Raw genomic sequence first — 13,906 nt, 5'->3', positions numbered from 1 at the left:
CAATGTATAGACCTTGTTCTGATCCTGATTTGAACAATCTAACTATAAATTATATATATATATCTTTGGACAACTGGAAAAAGTTAATATAGACTGGATATGAGAATGATAGCAAGGGATTATAGTTATTTCAGTTAGGTTTGAAAATGGCTTGAGGTTTTGCTAGTAGAAAATTATAATTATAGTTTGAAGTGAAAGGAAGCAAAGGCTGGGTTTGATTGGAAATAATTCAGCCAAAAGAGAGAGAGAAGAATAGTTGAAGCAAGTGTGGCTAAGATCTTGCTAACTGTTGAATCTGGGTGATGGGTCTGTATACCCAAAGGTTCGTTATATGGCTTTCCTCTTCTTTTGTGTATGTATGGATTTTTCCTAATTAAACAAAACCCTTAGGAAAGTAAAATGAGGATTTGTAATGAGGATCTAATTTACCCATCCCTAAACAGGTAAAATGTAACCTGACAGGTTAGTTCGGAGACTTAGAACCTAGGCTAAAGGAGGCCAAAGTGTTGAGTTAACTTCACCTGATCTGCTGGTCATAGATGTTTTTAACTCTCACCAACTGTAAAGAAAATGCCTGGCAATGGTCAGAAGGCAACCAGGCAAAAGAATGTGCTTAAGATGGCACAAAACACAACAGCAGCCAGTAAACTGAACAACCACCAGTCCCGTGAGATAGTCTTGATATTGCCATTACGAATGTAAGAAAACTGAAGCTCAGAGAGGTTGAGACTTCCCAACAGTTGGTCCATTGTGGAGATGTAATCCTAATTGCAGCTCTTCCCCAAGCACAGCCTTGACCCTCCCAGAAATAATAAGCAGGTGTTCCGCAAACAGGCACTTGGGCAATTATGTGATGCGTATCTACTAACCAGCACATTTTAATGTTCTCCTACAAAGGCATGAATACTGACAAATGATTAGTATCTTTAAAATAACATTTTAATTAACAGTTAATTTCCCCCAAACATGAATCATTTTCCCTCAGGATGTAGAACATGACTGAAATACAAATGCTAAATTTTTGCTGTCTCTTCATCGAAAATGGAACAAAAATATGCATTAAACAGATAAAAGCATAAATGAAAAATATTATTCCCTGTTAAATTGAGTTTCTTTGAATAACAAATGTTTGATGTCGTTGACTAGATAATGACTAGGTAATAATATTCACTTGGATGCAAAAGAAGTTTAATTCAAATAATTCAATTCAAATTTCACTAATATGTCCTATTGGAAAAAAAGATGTTGCTCAGTGCGTCCATTTTGGGGTCCTCAATTTGATTTTGTTTTTATCTAAAGTTTATTTCTTCTTGAAGAACTAAATTTGGTCTTCAAAACCCAAGGGATTTCCAGGGACAGTAGTTGGATCTTCTGACCCATAGGCCCTCATTGGCCTCTAAAGGTGACAGAGCTCAGGATGAGAAAAAGCTTTGTTTTTGCCACCTGAAACATTTCATCATAGCCATAAAAAAAAAAAAGCTTACTTTTTATTACACTTTTAGAAATAACCGCCCCCCCATTCATATTCTTTATGAAAACACAACGGGAAGATATTTAAATTCATTTTTGATTAGACATTTTTCCTAGGATGACAAGTCATTAACTTGAGGCAAAAGATGTTCAGTGTGACATCTGTTGCAGTCCAGGATTGATTTTTGTACTGTGCTAAGCAAATCAGGTCTGCGTTTGACAGTTAGGCAATCTTTAAGGGAGCTGTGGGTCATGACAGAGAGCTTTCTTATTACCACGTTTTCAAGCTCTAAAAATGTAACACTGCATTTATAAAATCCACAGCCTAAATTAGCATCCCCCCAGACTTCTGGGGGAATCAGCCTGGTCACCCCAGATGCTTGAGGGAAACGTGACCTCGTCTAAAGAGTGAAAGAGTGCAGATTCATCCGAAATGGAGCCAGGCTCAAGCCTGCGTCTCTGCTGGAAATCCCACGGAGGGAGACTGGCACCTGCGTGGCCCTAGAGGAGGCAATACTGGTCATTGCCATACTTTCTCCTGCCAGCAAATTCCCATTTGAGCTCATTCTCCTGAGTTCTGATCATCAGCTGAGGACAGGAAACACTACTGTCCCCCAGCGATATGTACTTGGTCTTTCTCTACCTTTATGATTCCATCTTACCCTCCTACTATGGCAGGGTCTGCTTCATCCATCACCCCGTATTAGCATGCCCAGGCCATATAACTAGCTTTGCAAGAGACTCCCCCAAATATTGTAGACGAGAATAAATGAAATTGCTTCAAAACTCAGAATGAAAACCATACCATCAAAGTTAAACAGTCAACTAAATATCTGCAAAATACCATTGTGTATTCAGTCAACTGCAACTGAAGTCACCTCTTTCATATTGCATATAAATTATATTTAGTGTGGGATGTAGGGTATTGGACATGATATGTGATGGGGGCCACAAAAGAGTTCCTACTCCTACCAAGATCTGCACTGGCCCTGCTCACAGCCTGTTCTTGCTTTCAGAGTGTCTTTTCTGTTCCCTAAGGCTCGCTTTTCCTCCAGGACCATGCCCCTACCCATCATTCCCCATCTACACATCTTATTTTTTCCATCTGTCCTCTTCAACTGAGTCCCTTATTCTTCTGTAATCAACTCAAACTCAATAGCTTGCAATCTCTTAAACTTAATAGAATTCCACACTTGATTTTTGTTTGCAAATGAGACTCCACTTGCATCTAAGACCACATCAGCCTGCCCTACACTCACCAAATCTCAAGTTCGTATGGCAGTAGGACTAAATAAGGACTGGAGGACCCTCGTAATTATCCAGGCTGACCTCAGGAGTAGAAGCAATATGGTGACTTGATCTTCACTCATCATCCACCACCAAGGAATCTCTTCTCCACTTGCCCTCATTACTGAGATAGCATCTCTCTTCAAAGGCACATGGACAAAGGTAACATGTTACTCAGTCAGAGGTCAGGCCACTGGCTCTGGGCAGCATAGAAACAGATGCAGGTGTGATTCTTCCTCACAATGAAGACACTGCAGCAAATCCGTGGGCAACAAGTGCTAAAGACCAGGGAATGGTTTTCAGTTCTATTTAGTTCTTCTGAAAGCTGAGAGACATGTACTGAGAAAGCAAATATAGTTGTGTTTTTCAAAGCTATGCCTAGAAATTGCTACCATCTTTACAATTTATGGGATAAGGAGACCAAAGTGTAATATTCAGTAATTTGAAGGGTCAGAGGTGGTACACATACTCAGAAATTGGCCTGAAAGTGTTGAAAGTCTCAAAGCCTTGGGGGAAAATAACTTTAGTACCCTCTCCAGGACCAAAAAGAAAAGGAGGTTCCCAATGTGAGAAGAGTTATAAGTAAGTACTAATAAGAAGAGGCAGCATTTATTGAGCACTTATTATGTGGCAGGCACCTGCTGAAGTACGTTACCTCGCAGACCGGGTGGGCACTTTGGTAGTCCCTCTTACAGATACAAGGCTTGGAATTGCTTAAGTAAAGTTACATGGTGGAGCAGTTTGGAACCTAAGCTGTCTGATGTCAAAGCCTGTGTGGTCAGCCTTGGAAAATGGGAGGGAAGAAACTACTAACCCAGACATCTTGTGCCTGCCTAAAACAATGAAACCAAAGGAGAGAAATTGGAGGATCAGGCTTGGCATTTCTTCAAACACTAGAGGGTTTCTTCCACTTCTGGTCCTGGTGAGGGCACCTGGAAACACATCTACAGCCCAAAGAGCACAACTGAATTATCCAGGTACTTGCACACAACCTTTTTACTACCCCAAGTTCAAAGCCATCTGGCCCGACCTGCCTTGGGACCCGTTCTCCTTACATGAGCCCAGCGTCCCACACACCAGTCTCTTGTGACTCTCTGCTTCCCACACTGTGATTCCCTAGTAAGCAAAAGCTACCTAATTCTTTTACTATTCAGAGCAGGTGTTTGCTGCCTCGGGATCTTTCCCTGCTTCTCCTAAGCAACTAGTTGTCCTTCTGAATTTTGATCTCTTTTTAGCAAGATTATTTGTGTCCTTGTTTGATGCCTCTCACCAGAAACACATTTTTAAAGGCAGGTACTATGTTGTTCATTTTGGTATACTTCTACCAGTTCACTTTTCCCATTTTTTACTTTTTTACTTGACATTTCACTTTTGGGTCACCTATTGGTTCATTCTGTTCATTCAGTAAATTCTGAGTGCCTACTGTGGGCTAGCAGAACTGTGTTCAGCTCTGGTAAAACAACAGTAAACAAAACAGCCAAAGTCTTGTTTTTCAGCCAGGATTTAGGGCATGTCCAAAAATCCATGATTTTGTGCATTTCCAAAAGGGATAAGACTTCTTAGAATACACTTATGGAACTGGTTCTGCATAATAAAAAATTAAAATAAAGATGCATACATTTTAAAATGCTTAAAGTATGACTTATCAAATTGACCAAAAGTTTTCAAATGGCTTCCAAGACTGAGCTGGACTCTCTTGTTTCAATTTGCAATGTACAATGAAATTATTTAGATATATTAAAACTGTGTAATTCCAAAATATACATATTTTAATTGGAACCTTTTTTTTTTTTTTTAGGGAACCAATCCACTGTACAGAGGCTCCACCAGTACCTTTAAGAATGTAACCTATAAACACAGGGAAAAACAAAAGGTGGACCTTTCCACGGATGGATAGAACTACTTTATGCATGGAAAAAGTCTGTTTCACTGATACAAAATGTTAATGCACTATTTAATTTTTCTTCTTTGTTGCTTCAAAATGAGGTTGGTTTAAGCTAATAATAGGTCATTCAGAGATCAGTCATTCTCTGTGTGAAGGTTAGTGATGATGTTGGCAGGTTCAAAATAATCAAGAAGAGAAATATCCTTAGCAAAGGGGTGACTTTGGGGATCATTTCAGGAACACAAACTCTATTACATTAATACCTCAAAAATCATCAAAATGATTCATGCGGGCCTGATTTGCATTTGAAAAATGTTTGAAATTAGAATCTCATTTGTTGCAGGCATACAGCTACCTAAAGTCTCTGTCTGCAAAGTCACAAAGTCCATATGCTCACGTTATATATGCACACTTGCCAATTAATTCTAAACTTTTAGTAAAACTGTCCTTTCCTAAAGGAGGATTTTTTTTAAAAACCTATGAAAAATGAGATGCTGAATTTTACATTGGCTCAAGGATGCAATTCTAAAGATGTCCCACATGTAAGAATAAAAATTAAGAGTTAATAATTTCTGTGGATTTGAATGTACCTGAAAGTCAGGTACACAGACATGTATTTTATTTGTTTTCCAGAAGAAGAAGAAGTAATTTATAAATTAGGAAGTCACCAGTGGGAAAAAAAAATAACAAGCTTAGCATTTAGATTATTTTTAACTATCTGAAAAGTAAACTTCTGTACTCAGTTTCCCTGAGTTTTTAGGCTATTACTTCTTAAGTATTTCTCAATCCATTTTCCTCAGTTTCACAATTGTCTAAACCCTGTAAATGTCATATGAAAGTTTTAATTTCCTGTTAAAAAATTACTTTAAATGGCTAGATAGTTTACTCAAAAAGAGCTCCAATAATACAAAACGATCATGGGTTAAACAGAATAAAAATTTTTAATAGTTTTAAATAAAACACTCATAAGAGGACACAGGTATGTCATGACCTTTTAAAAATCTATATTCTTATCCCATTTGCATAACCGAGCTTGCACATCTCAGTTGCATATGGTGAATATCTTACTTTAAAAAGTAAGACTTTACTTAAAAAATACATGTGGCTAATTAGCGATCCGTAGGTTGATTGACCAGATGAACTCTTGTAATTAATACTGCTTTGCAAAGCACTTTCATCTAACTTGATCCTCATAAGGAAACTAAGCCTCAGAGAGTGGGTAGAGCTGGTGCAGAATCAAGACCTCCTGGCTCCAAGCCATTGCTTCTCTCCACCATATGAGACTGACTCTTGACAACGAAATGGTAGAAAGATTTTGCTAGTGAAGTGATAACTTGCATTTATTTGAAAATATAGTGACTAAGCAAATAGCACTTAAACCACTGAAATATAGGTGAGGTCTTGTACTTTTGTGCAACGTTCATTACCTTTGAGTAAACTGTAAACTGAAGCCTTTTACTAGGTGAGTAGTTCATTAGGTAATGGCGGCTTCATGTTTATCCACCGAACTGGCACCGAGTAATCTATTTTAAGTCTCTTCAGTTCTTATCAGATAGCTCAGTACACATTGGATCACTTGGAGGCTTTTTTTTTTTTCAGGTTTCTAAATATCTCAGGTAAATTAGACACTTGGGGAGTATACAGTCATTCTAAAAGAATTGCTAAACAATCACTTTGGAAACCTGAAGGGCTGATGTACCCACTGCATTCCTGACCGAAGCCCAGGGTCGGTGGGAAATCTTGAGCAACAAGGAAGTTGCATTACCGATAACACAACAGTGGTGTTCACCTCTACATGTGACATTTTTGTATTATTATTGGAATGGGGTTTTAGAATATATAAATTTCCTTTGTGTGTATATTGGGGAAGGTAGAAAAGAATACTGTTTTGACCCAAGGCTGGACCTTAAAAAGGTCAAAACATTAACAGTAGTACTTCTGTTCACTGAAGAGTTATGTTACATGAAGCTAAAATGGGTTTTTTGTAAGTTGTTTTATTGTATTTTGTGTTGACATAAATAAACATGGTAATTTAAACAATGAACCTTAGATGAATGATAATTCTTTTTATTTGCCTGGTACAAAACCCTCTTCTTGGATTTCTGGATCCCTGGGTGACCTGTTCTGACTGCCAGTCTAGAGCCAAGAAGAGCAGAAAGAGGCAGTCACCAAAGGCAGGAGTCAGCAGGGCGTGGGATCTCATTTGCTGCATATTTACTATACTGACATCACGAGGTTTTAAAACAGGCCTGGACTTTACCCTACATTCTATAAAATCAAGTTCTTTAGGGTAAGTGTGTTGGGCTGGATTGTGATTCTCACCCCAAAATTCATGTTCTGAAGTCTTAACCTCTAGTACCCTAGAATATGACTGCATTTGGAGATAAGGAATTTAAAGAGGTAATTAAGTTAAAATGAGGTCATGAGGGTGTGCCCTAATCCCATATGACTGGTCCTTATAAGAGGAGATTAGGTCACAGACATGCACAAAGGGAATGCTGTGTAGAGACACAGAGAGAAGACAGCTTTCTACAACCCCAGGAGAGAGATCTCAAAGAAACCAACCCCGCCAACACCTAGATCTGGGACTCTTGGCCTCCAGAATCATGAGAAAATACATTTGTTTTCTGTAGACTCCCCAGTCTGTGGTGCTTTGCAGTGGCAGCCCCAGCAAACTAACACGGTCAGGTGGTGCTGTCTTCCTGGGCACCCATTTGGTAGGTTCCATGGTGCTACGCTCATTTTCCAAATCAGAAAAATTAAGCAGAGTGGGACCAAATCCTCACAAAAGGATTCAGCTTAGGAAAAGTCCTCTCTCTTAGAAAGACCCTTTCCTTACAAAAAGACAGGGGAAGTTAAGTCAACACTACTAATATTCAGAGATAAACTATTTCTTGCAGATTAAAGGCCAGATGTCTAAAATCTAGAAACTGCTCATGTTTTAAACAGCACTGAGAAAGTCACCTTTCTCTTTAGTTTTTCCATCTGTAAGATGGTGGCAATGCCTGTCTCTTAGCAACGCTAACGATCCGTGACATATAAGCAGAGGCTCAATACATTCATTCAGTCAGTATTCCTGAGTACCTAAGATATGCTACACACGGTTCTCATGATTATAGATTCAGCAATGAACAAAATAACCAGAGACCCTGTGCTCCCAAGTCTGTAGGGAGAAGGATGATAAATAAACAAATATACCCTATGAACGTACTGGGTCCAGTGTATGCATATCCCAGATTCACTTGGTTCCACCTGTCGCCCAGGTCTAAGCTGGGAGTTGCCCCAGCACCTCCTCACACAGTCCCCTGGGTGGTAGAGCCCCAGCTTCCACCTGACTCCCCAGGGGTCTGGGGCAACAGTAAGTCCTGTGCCCAAGTCCTGAGTGGCAGCTGGATCTGGGTAATGAAGAAAACAGAAATTCTAAAAGAAGAATGCAAGAATAAGTCGACCTGAACAGTAAAGCACTAGCCAATGAGAGGAGGAGAAAGATACAAATAGCTTACCCAGCTGGGCTCAGAGGAAAGACAAGAAGTTTGGGGAAGAGGGAAGAAAAAGTCTTTAGGGCAGCAGCTGTGCCTGGGCAATGCTGACAATGAGCCACATAGGGGTGGGGGTGGTTGGCTGTTCACGTAAAGTGTGCTCATCCTCTGGGGCCTGCTGTTCCTCTGACAAAGGCAGCCTGCAGGGCTCCAAGGCAAGAGTGAGAAGGCCCACTCCATGGGGATTTCAGCTGAGTCCACGGGGTCCACTTAATCTGGTTCAAATTTCCCTGTTCAGATTCCTCAACACCAGAAACAATTGTGCAGTGAAATACTCCTGTGAACCCCCCCAAGTGACACCCCTGAATCCTCCCAAAGCAACCTAGAGTCTTCTGAACTGCTCCCTTCTTTGCCTCCACACACCCATTCCTTCCAGAACTTCTTATGGGTACATGATACAAAATGCCATCCCACAAAGGATACTCTTTAACTGCAGGGGAAAGTCAACCTCTCAAAAGAGTAAATGTATTTAAATGTTGTTGATTCATAATGACTTTATATCATCCTCATTTCACGGAAATCTAAATGGGGAAAATTCCTCATTCAGAGGGCATGAGAAACAGGGATTGAGTGAAATGTGATAAATAGAAATTCTCCCTCTTGTTAAATTTCATTATACTGCAACAGATTCAAGCCAACACAGCTAAAACGCAAGGAGACTTAAGAGGCAGGGCCTCCTCACAATGGCCCTTTTAATAGATCAGCTGGGCTGGGATGCTCTTGTACTGAAAGAGTAAAGTGCTAGATGAGGCTTCTATAGCCAGGATGGTGGGCAGTGGTTGAACAGTCCCACAACTTGGGCCAAGGTCTGAGTTCCTCTGTGCTGTGGACTGCAGGGTGTTAAATGCCACCTCCCTTGTGATTTGGAGGCATTCAAATGTGAATCACCCTGGGCTGAGTGAAGGGTTGAAAACCTGATCTGTTCTTTCCCACTTGGCTGCACAAACAAGAGGGCAGCATGGGCACTCCCAGAACTCTTCCCTCCCGACTGCTGGTCCTGGAGCTAGACCCTGGGAAAGACAGGTTTCTTTCTTTCCTTCCTTCTTTTTTTTTCTTTTCCTTCCTTCTTTCCTTCCTTCCTTCCTTCCTTCCTTCCTTCCTTCCTTCCTTTCTCTGTCTCTCTCTCTCCCTCCCTTCTTTTTTTTAATGGAGGTACTGGGGGTTGAACCCAGGACCTTGTGCATGCTAAGCATGTGGAAGTCACAGATTTGACTCACACACACACTTTGGTGTCATGAACAACTTCAAGGCTTTACAAACCCCACAGAGGATCTAGTTCAGTGTGGCATTTCAATCTGACCTTTGCAATTTCTAGGTCCAAGTTTAATGAGGAGACTTACTGCTCAAATAGTATATGCTTTTTCAGTCTGAAATGTATTTACAGTCGTGGCCCTTGAACAGCAGGCAAACCAGTTCCAGGTCAACATCGAAAGATAATGCATTGTGAAACTCTGCTGTTTGTCAATAACTGACTAGGGAAAAAGTCGCTCTGCTTTTCTTTTTCATCCAGTTGGTTCTGCTAAATCCAACATAGGTGTATGTTTGTGTGGATATATACATACATATACATTTCTTCCTTATTTTAGTAGATGTATCTTACTAGATTTATTTATATCTGTTACTTATTATTTATATCTATTACTATTTAATAGTAATGTATCTTACTGGAAACATCTATTAACTTAATGGATGTATTTATTGTTTCTTGTTTTAATAGATGTAACTCACTAGCATTAAATAACTTGCATTATTAATAAAAATAGGTGATACCTACTGTTCCAAGAGCTTTATATATGCTAACTCACACAGAGCTCACAATCATCCTGTGGGGTGGAATTATTAATATCTCCAATTTTACAGATGTTAAGTAAACTGCCCAGGTCACACACCTAGCAAAGTCACACATCTAGCAAACTTCGAAGCTAGAATTTGAACCCAAGCACCCTGGACCTGGAAGCTATACTCTTAGCCAGCATGCTCTACTGTCTTATAAATCCCAGTTAAAGCCATAAGAATGATAAAAGCCATTGATTATCTCCTATAACCAGCATTATGTTAAGCATGTTATATATCTTACTGTATTTAGCCCCTGAGAGGCTTGTATTGTTTTCCCTATTTTATTAAGAAGGAAACTGCTGTTCAGAAAGCTAAGGGACTTGCCTGGGGTTGCTGAGTTTATAAATGCCAAGGGTATTATATATATTTGGACCTGAGCCCATCTTACTCCAAAACCTCAGTCTTAAACACCAGGCTATCCTGAAAGTCACTGGCAGCGCTCACCTCTTGTTCTGCCCCTTCCTCTATGCAAAGGAAGGTGCTACTACTGATCAGCACCTGGTAGGATACGTCTTAGAGTTGCTTTCCCAGATGTAACAAGGGATTTGCCCTGAACTACATAGGCTTACCTGCAGGGTTACGATAAAATTTCGCCATAAAGTAAAAACACTTTCAGGGCATTGGACTCTGACCAACCAAGTTAGGGAGCCTGAGCATCGGTGTGGGGCATGTCCTGCTCAGTTCTCCTTCTAGAGCCCTGCCTGCCACCCTTCAGGTCAGATGCCTCGGAGGACTGCCACTGTGCACACAGGAGTGATGTTCAACATCGCAAGCTCTGGCGGGGGGGAAGTTTAGGATGTTTTGGAGGTAGAGGTCTTAGCATGTCAAGGAAACCTCTCAGCAACAAAGACTCCCAGATCCACAGGGGCATTTTCTGGGAATGCTGCTATTTCATGCTAAGTGGGTAGAATTGGTTGGTCCTCTGACTGGAGAGACTCCCTCTTCCTCCACATACTGGCTAAGTGCACACACCACTGTCCTCACTGCTGCCCTGCTCCCCTTGGGCTGCACCTGCAAGCCTCGGTCCAGCACACCAGAGACCCCCACCCCCACACTGGACAAGAGAGAGAACCTGGAGGGAGAAGTGGACCAGTGGCCCCCTTTGCTAGCTAATTAATTAGAAAGGAGGGGCAGGGTGGGGATAGGGTGATGGTGACGGCAAAAATAGCCAGAGAATGATAATGACTGTGGCATGAGAGATCCCCCAATATGGGTAATTCTGAAGCCCTTGTCTTTTTTTCCCTTCCAAACAAGCTAGGGGAGATACAAATTGTGATTAGTCTTTTAAAAATTAAAGGTGATGGTTACCATTTGCTTAAAATTTCTTTTAAAAGTTCTCCTTAGGCTACGGTGGATAAAGTGCTAGAATTCAAGTTGTAATGCCTTTTATAAAATGTCTTACAAAAAGCACACTTTAATTCTACCAATAAACTTAACATTTGTTTCTCTTTTGATTAATAGTTATTCTGTTTCATACTTTTTAAAAATAAAAACTGTCTCTTTTGTTTATCATTCATCTCCTTCTTTATAAATGACTATATTCTACTGTGTTCTGTATAGAATAGTATTAGTTTTAGAAACACTGCAGTGGGATAATGAAAATTTAAATTAAGCAGGCTCTCTATTAAATGTATCTTGCATAACTTTGGTATATTAAATGTCTATTTCATTGGTTTCAAGAAGTGTGTCAGATTTTGGAAACTCTTTTACTAAGAAGATGGAATTGGAGAAGAAAACATAAATAAAAGGAGATTAAAACCACTGAGCATAATAAAAGATATGAATTTGTTAGAGGCAAAAAAAAAGAATATATAATGTTTTTTTCTCTGAGGCTTTCTTGTTCATGTTCAGTCATTGTTTGATTTATTCAAATCTAGTGTTCGTTTTAAGAGATAATCAACCCATGCTTTAATAAAATTCTATGATTCATTCAAAAACCTGAAAATGATGTCAGATGGACACAGGAAAGCACACACTGTAATTTCTATACTGCAGTTGCAAAGCAACTTTCTAGGCACACATGTTATCATTTAATATCCTAGGCTTAGATGTGGGCAGTAAAAGGCTGTGAATATTTAATTGTGTCTAACTTCACATACTGAGTTCACTGGGAGGAGGTAACAATCTGATAGATACTCCCGTCCTCAACCTGGTTCTGTTTATCACTGCTGCATGTATTCTCACCTACTTCCTAGGGAGTTTGTGAGAATAAATGAAACGAGGTACTGAAGTATTTGCCATATACACTCCATATATTTGCCATAAATGGTAGCTGTGTTCATCTAAGTGCCTCCAATAGTCACCTTCTGTCAAAAAGAGCAGAGCATCCAAGGTTGGATTCTAGGTGTGATTGAAGAACTGGGAAAGGGACGAGGGAAAACAGAAGACAAACTTCAAGGAAAAACCATAAAGTATGTGAAAAAGAACAACATGGAAAAGTCTGTGGTATCATGAGTTAGATAATTCAGAACAAAGGTCAAATAATAAAGAGAATACGGGGTCTGGGTAAATGTGAAGACAGCTTCTTAAAACTGCCTTTAAAAGAGTTCTGTGTAAACTGAAGTCTGACCTACTAAACCCTGAGATCCACGCAGTTCTGTTGTGGGGCCCCTTTGAGAAGGGAGGAAGATGGAAGAGAGGAGCTGCCTCCAAATGGCAAAAGAAAGATGGGCTCTGTGGGTTTAGAAGGCAGAGCATCCCACTGTGGCACGGAGGTGAGCAGCAGCAGTGGAGCTGGGACCCAGGTGGAGCAAAGCCTAGAGACAGGCAGCAGGAGGGAGTGCAGCGGGTGACCGGAGTAGCAGGGGAGCGCGGGGGTGGGGGGGGCAGGTACTCAGCTCCAGTGGCGGAGCTGGAGCTACATTCCGGGCCTGGGAGTGTACCACAGATGCAGCTGCCAGAAGGGGCACCACCAAGTCGCCATGGGGCATACAAGGTGCCCCTGGGGATCCTCAGATACTAGAAGTGAGTGTGAACCCCAGAAGGGGTCCCTTAAGTCCTCCAGGTGCCACAGTGAAGACTATCATGGATAACATTCAAATCTGAATGTCAAAAAAGACTTAATTCATAACCCACTGCGTGCTGACACTGGGAAACATTTGGGACTCAAAGGACAGAAATATCTGCTATGGAGGTAGACAAAAGAAAAATGATTTAAAGCAACATTTCTCAAATTAACATTTGTACACCCTTAGAGGTCATCACTCAGTTCTAAGAATAATTTCACAATTATGTATCTCGCTTAGTCCTTTCCCTAGTCAGTCCCCCCAGAGGGACAGTGCAGAAAACAAATTGCAGGCTTTTCTGAGAAACAGGAAGGCAGTGGGAAAATTAGGGGGGAAGGAGTGGAGGAATAACGTAGGTCGTGAGGGACTTACAGGCAAAATTAAGAATACTGATAGAAATAACAAGGCCACAACTATGTATGATAAATAATGAACACAAGTGATAGATTTCAGATTTCATTTGTTAAGAAACTCAAGCTAACAAGCCAGGACCAGTTCAGATTTGGGTTTAGCCTTTATTGAAAATAATTGCTCTTACTAATAAACAGGAATTTGCCTGAATAGAAAACACAAGTCAAAACATAGAAAGATCTGTGAAAAGAGATGCACATATTTTCTGTAGCTCACAGAGGTGAGTCACACAACCGTCACAGCAGTACAATTAAAGGCAAAGGACCAGCGAAAGATCCAGCAGGCAGAGTATTTCATCACACTGGAGGGAGTGGAATGGTCCTGAAAGTATTGCCATGCTGCCTGGGTGATGTGGTCTAAGCACAGCATACCTTTATCCAGCCCACAGGGGGAAGCAGGCCACCCCCAGAGCTGGAAATTAAATCACTCCGGAAATGAAACTAGCCAAAATCAGCCCAAAGGGAGATGACTAA

General features: G+C 40.6%; 1 protein-coding gene and 1 long non-coding RNA gene across 5 annotated transcripts in view; one reads left to right on the top strand and one right to left on the bottom strand.

Moving 5' to 3' along the window:
* The window catches only part of ITGB6 (integrin subunit beta 6), a 70,941-nt gene extending 64,255 nt beyond the window's left edge, over positions 1-6,686 (top strand). For all 3 annotated transcript variants that reach the window (XM_010985584.3, XM_010985583.3, XM_010985585.3), the window contains one exon: positions 4,556-6,686. In XM_010985584.3, coding sequence (XP_010983886.1) covers positions 4,556-4,654 — 99 coding nt within the window. In that variant the 3' untranslated portion in view covers positions 4,655-6,686. The remainder of the gene's footprint in view (positions 1-4,555) is intronic.
* Positions 1-13,906, bottom strand: part of LOC116153024 (uncharacterized) — a 344,527-nt gene that overhangs the window by 181,082 nt on the left and 149,539 nt on the right. The gene's annotated exons all lie outside the window — the stretch shown is intronic.

The sequence above is a fragment of the Camelus dromedarius genome, chromosome 4, assembly GCF_036321535.1.
Source record: "Camelus dromedarius isolate mCamDro1 chromosome 4, mCamDro1.pat, whole genome shotgun sequence".
In the NCBI taxonomy this organism is placed as follows: Eukaryota; Metazoa; Chordata; class Mammalia; order Artiodactyla; family Camelidae; genus Camelus; species Camelus dromedarius.
Note: the sequence above shows the minus strand (reverse complement) of the source record. Positions and strands in the feature narration are given on the sequence as shown.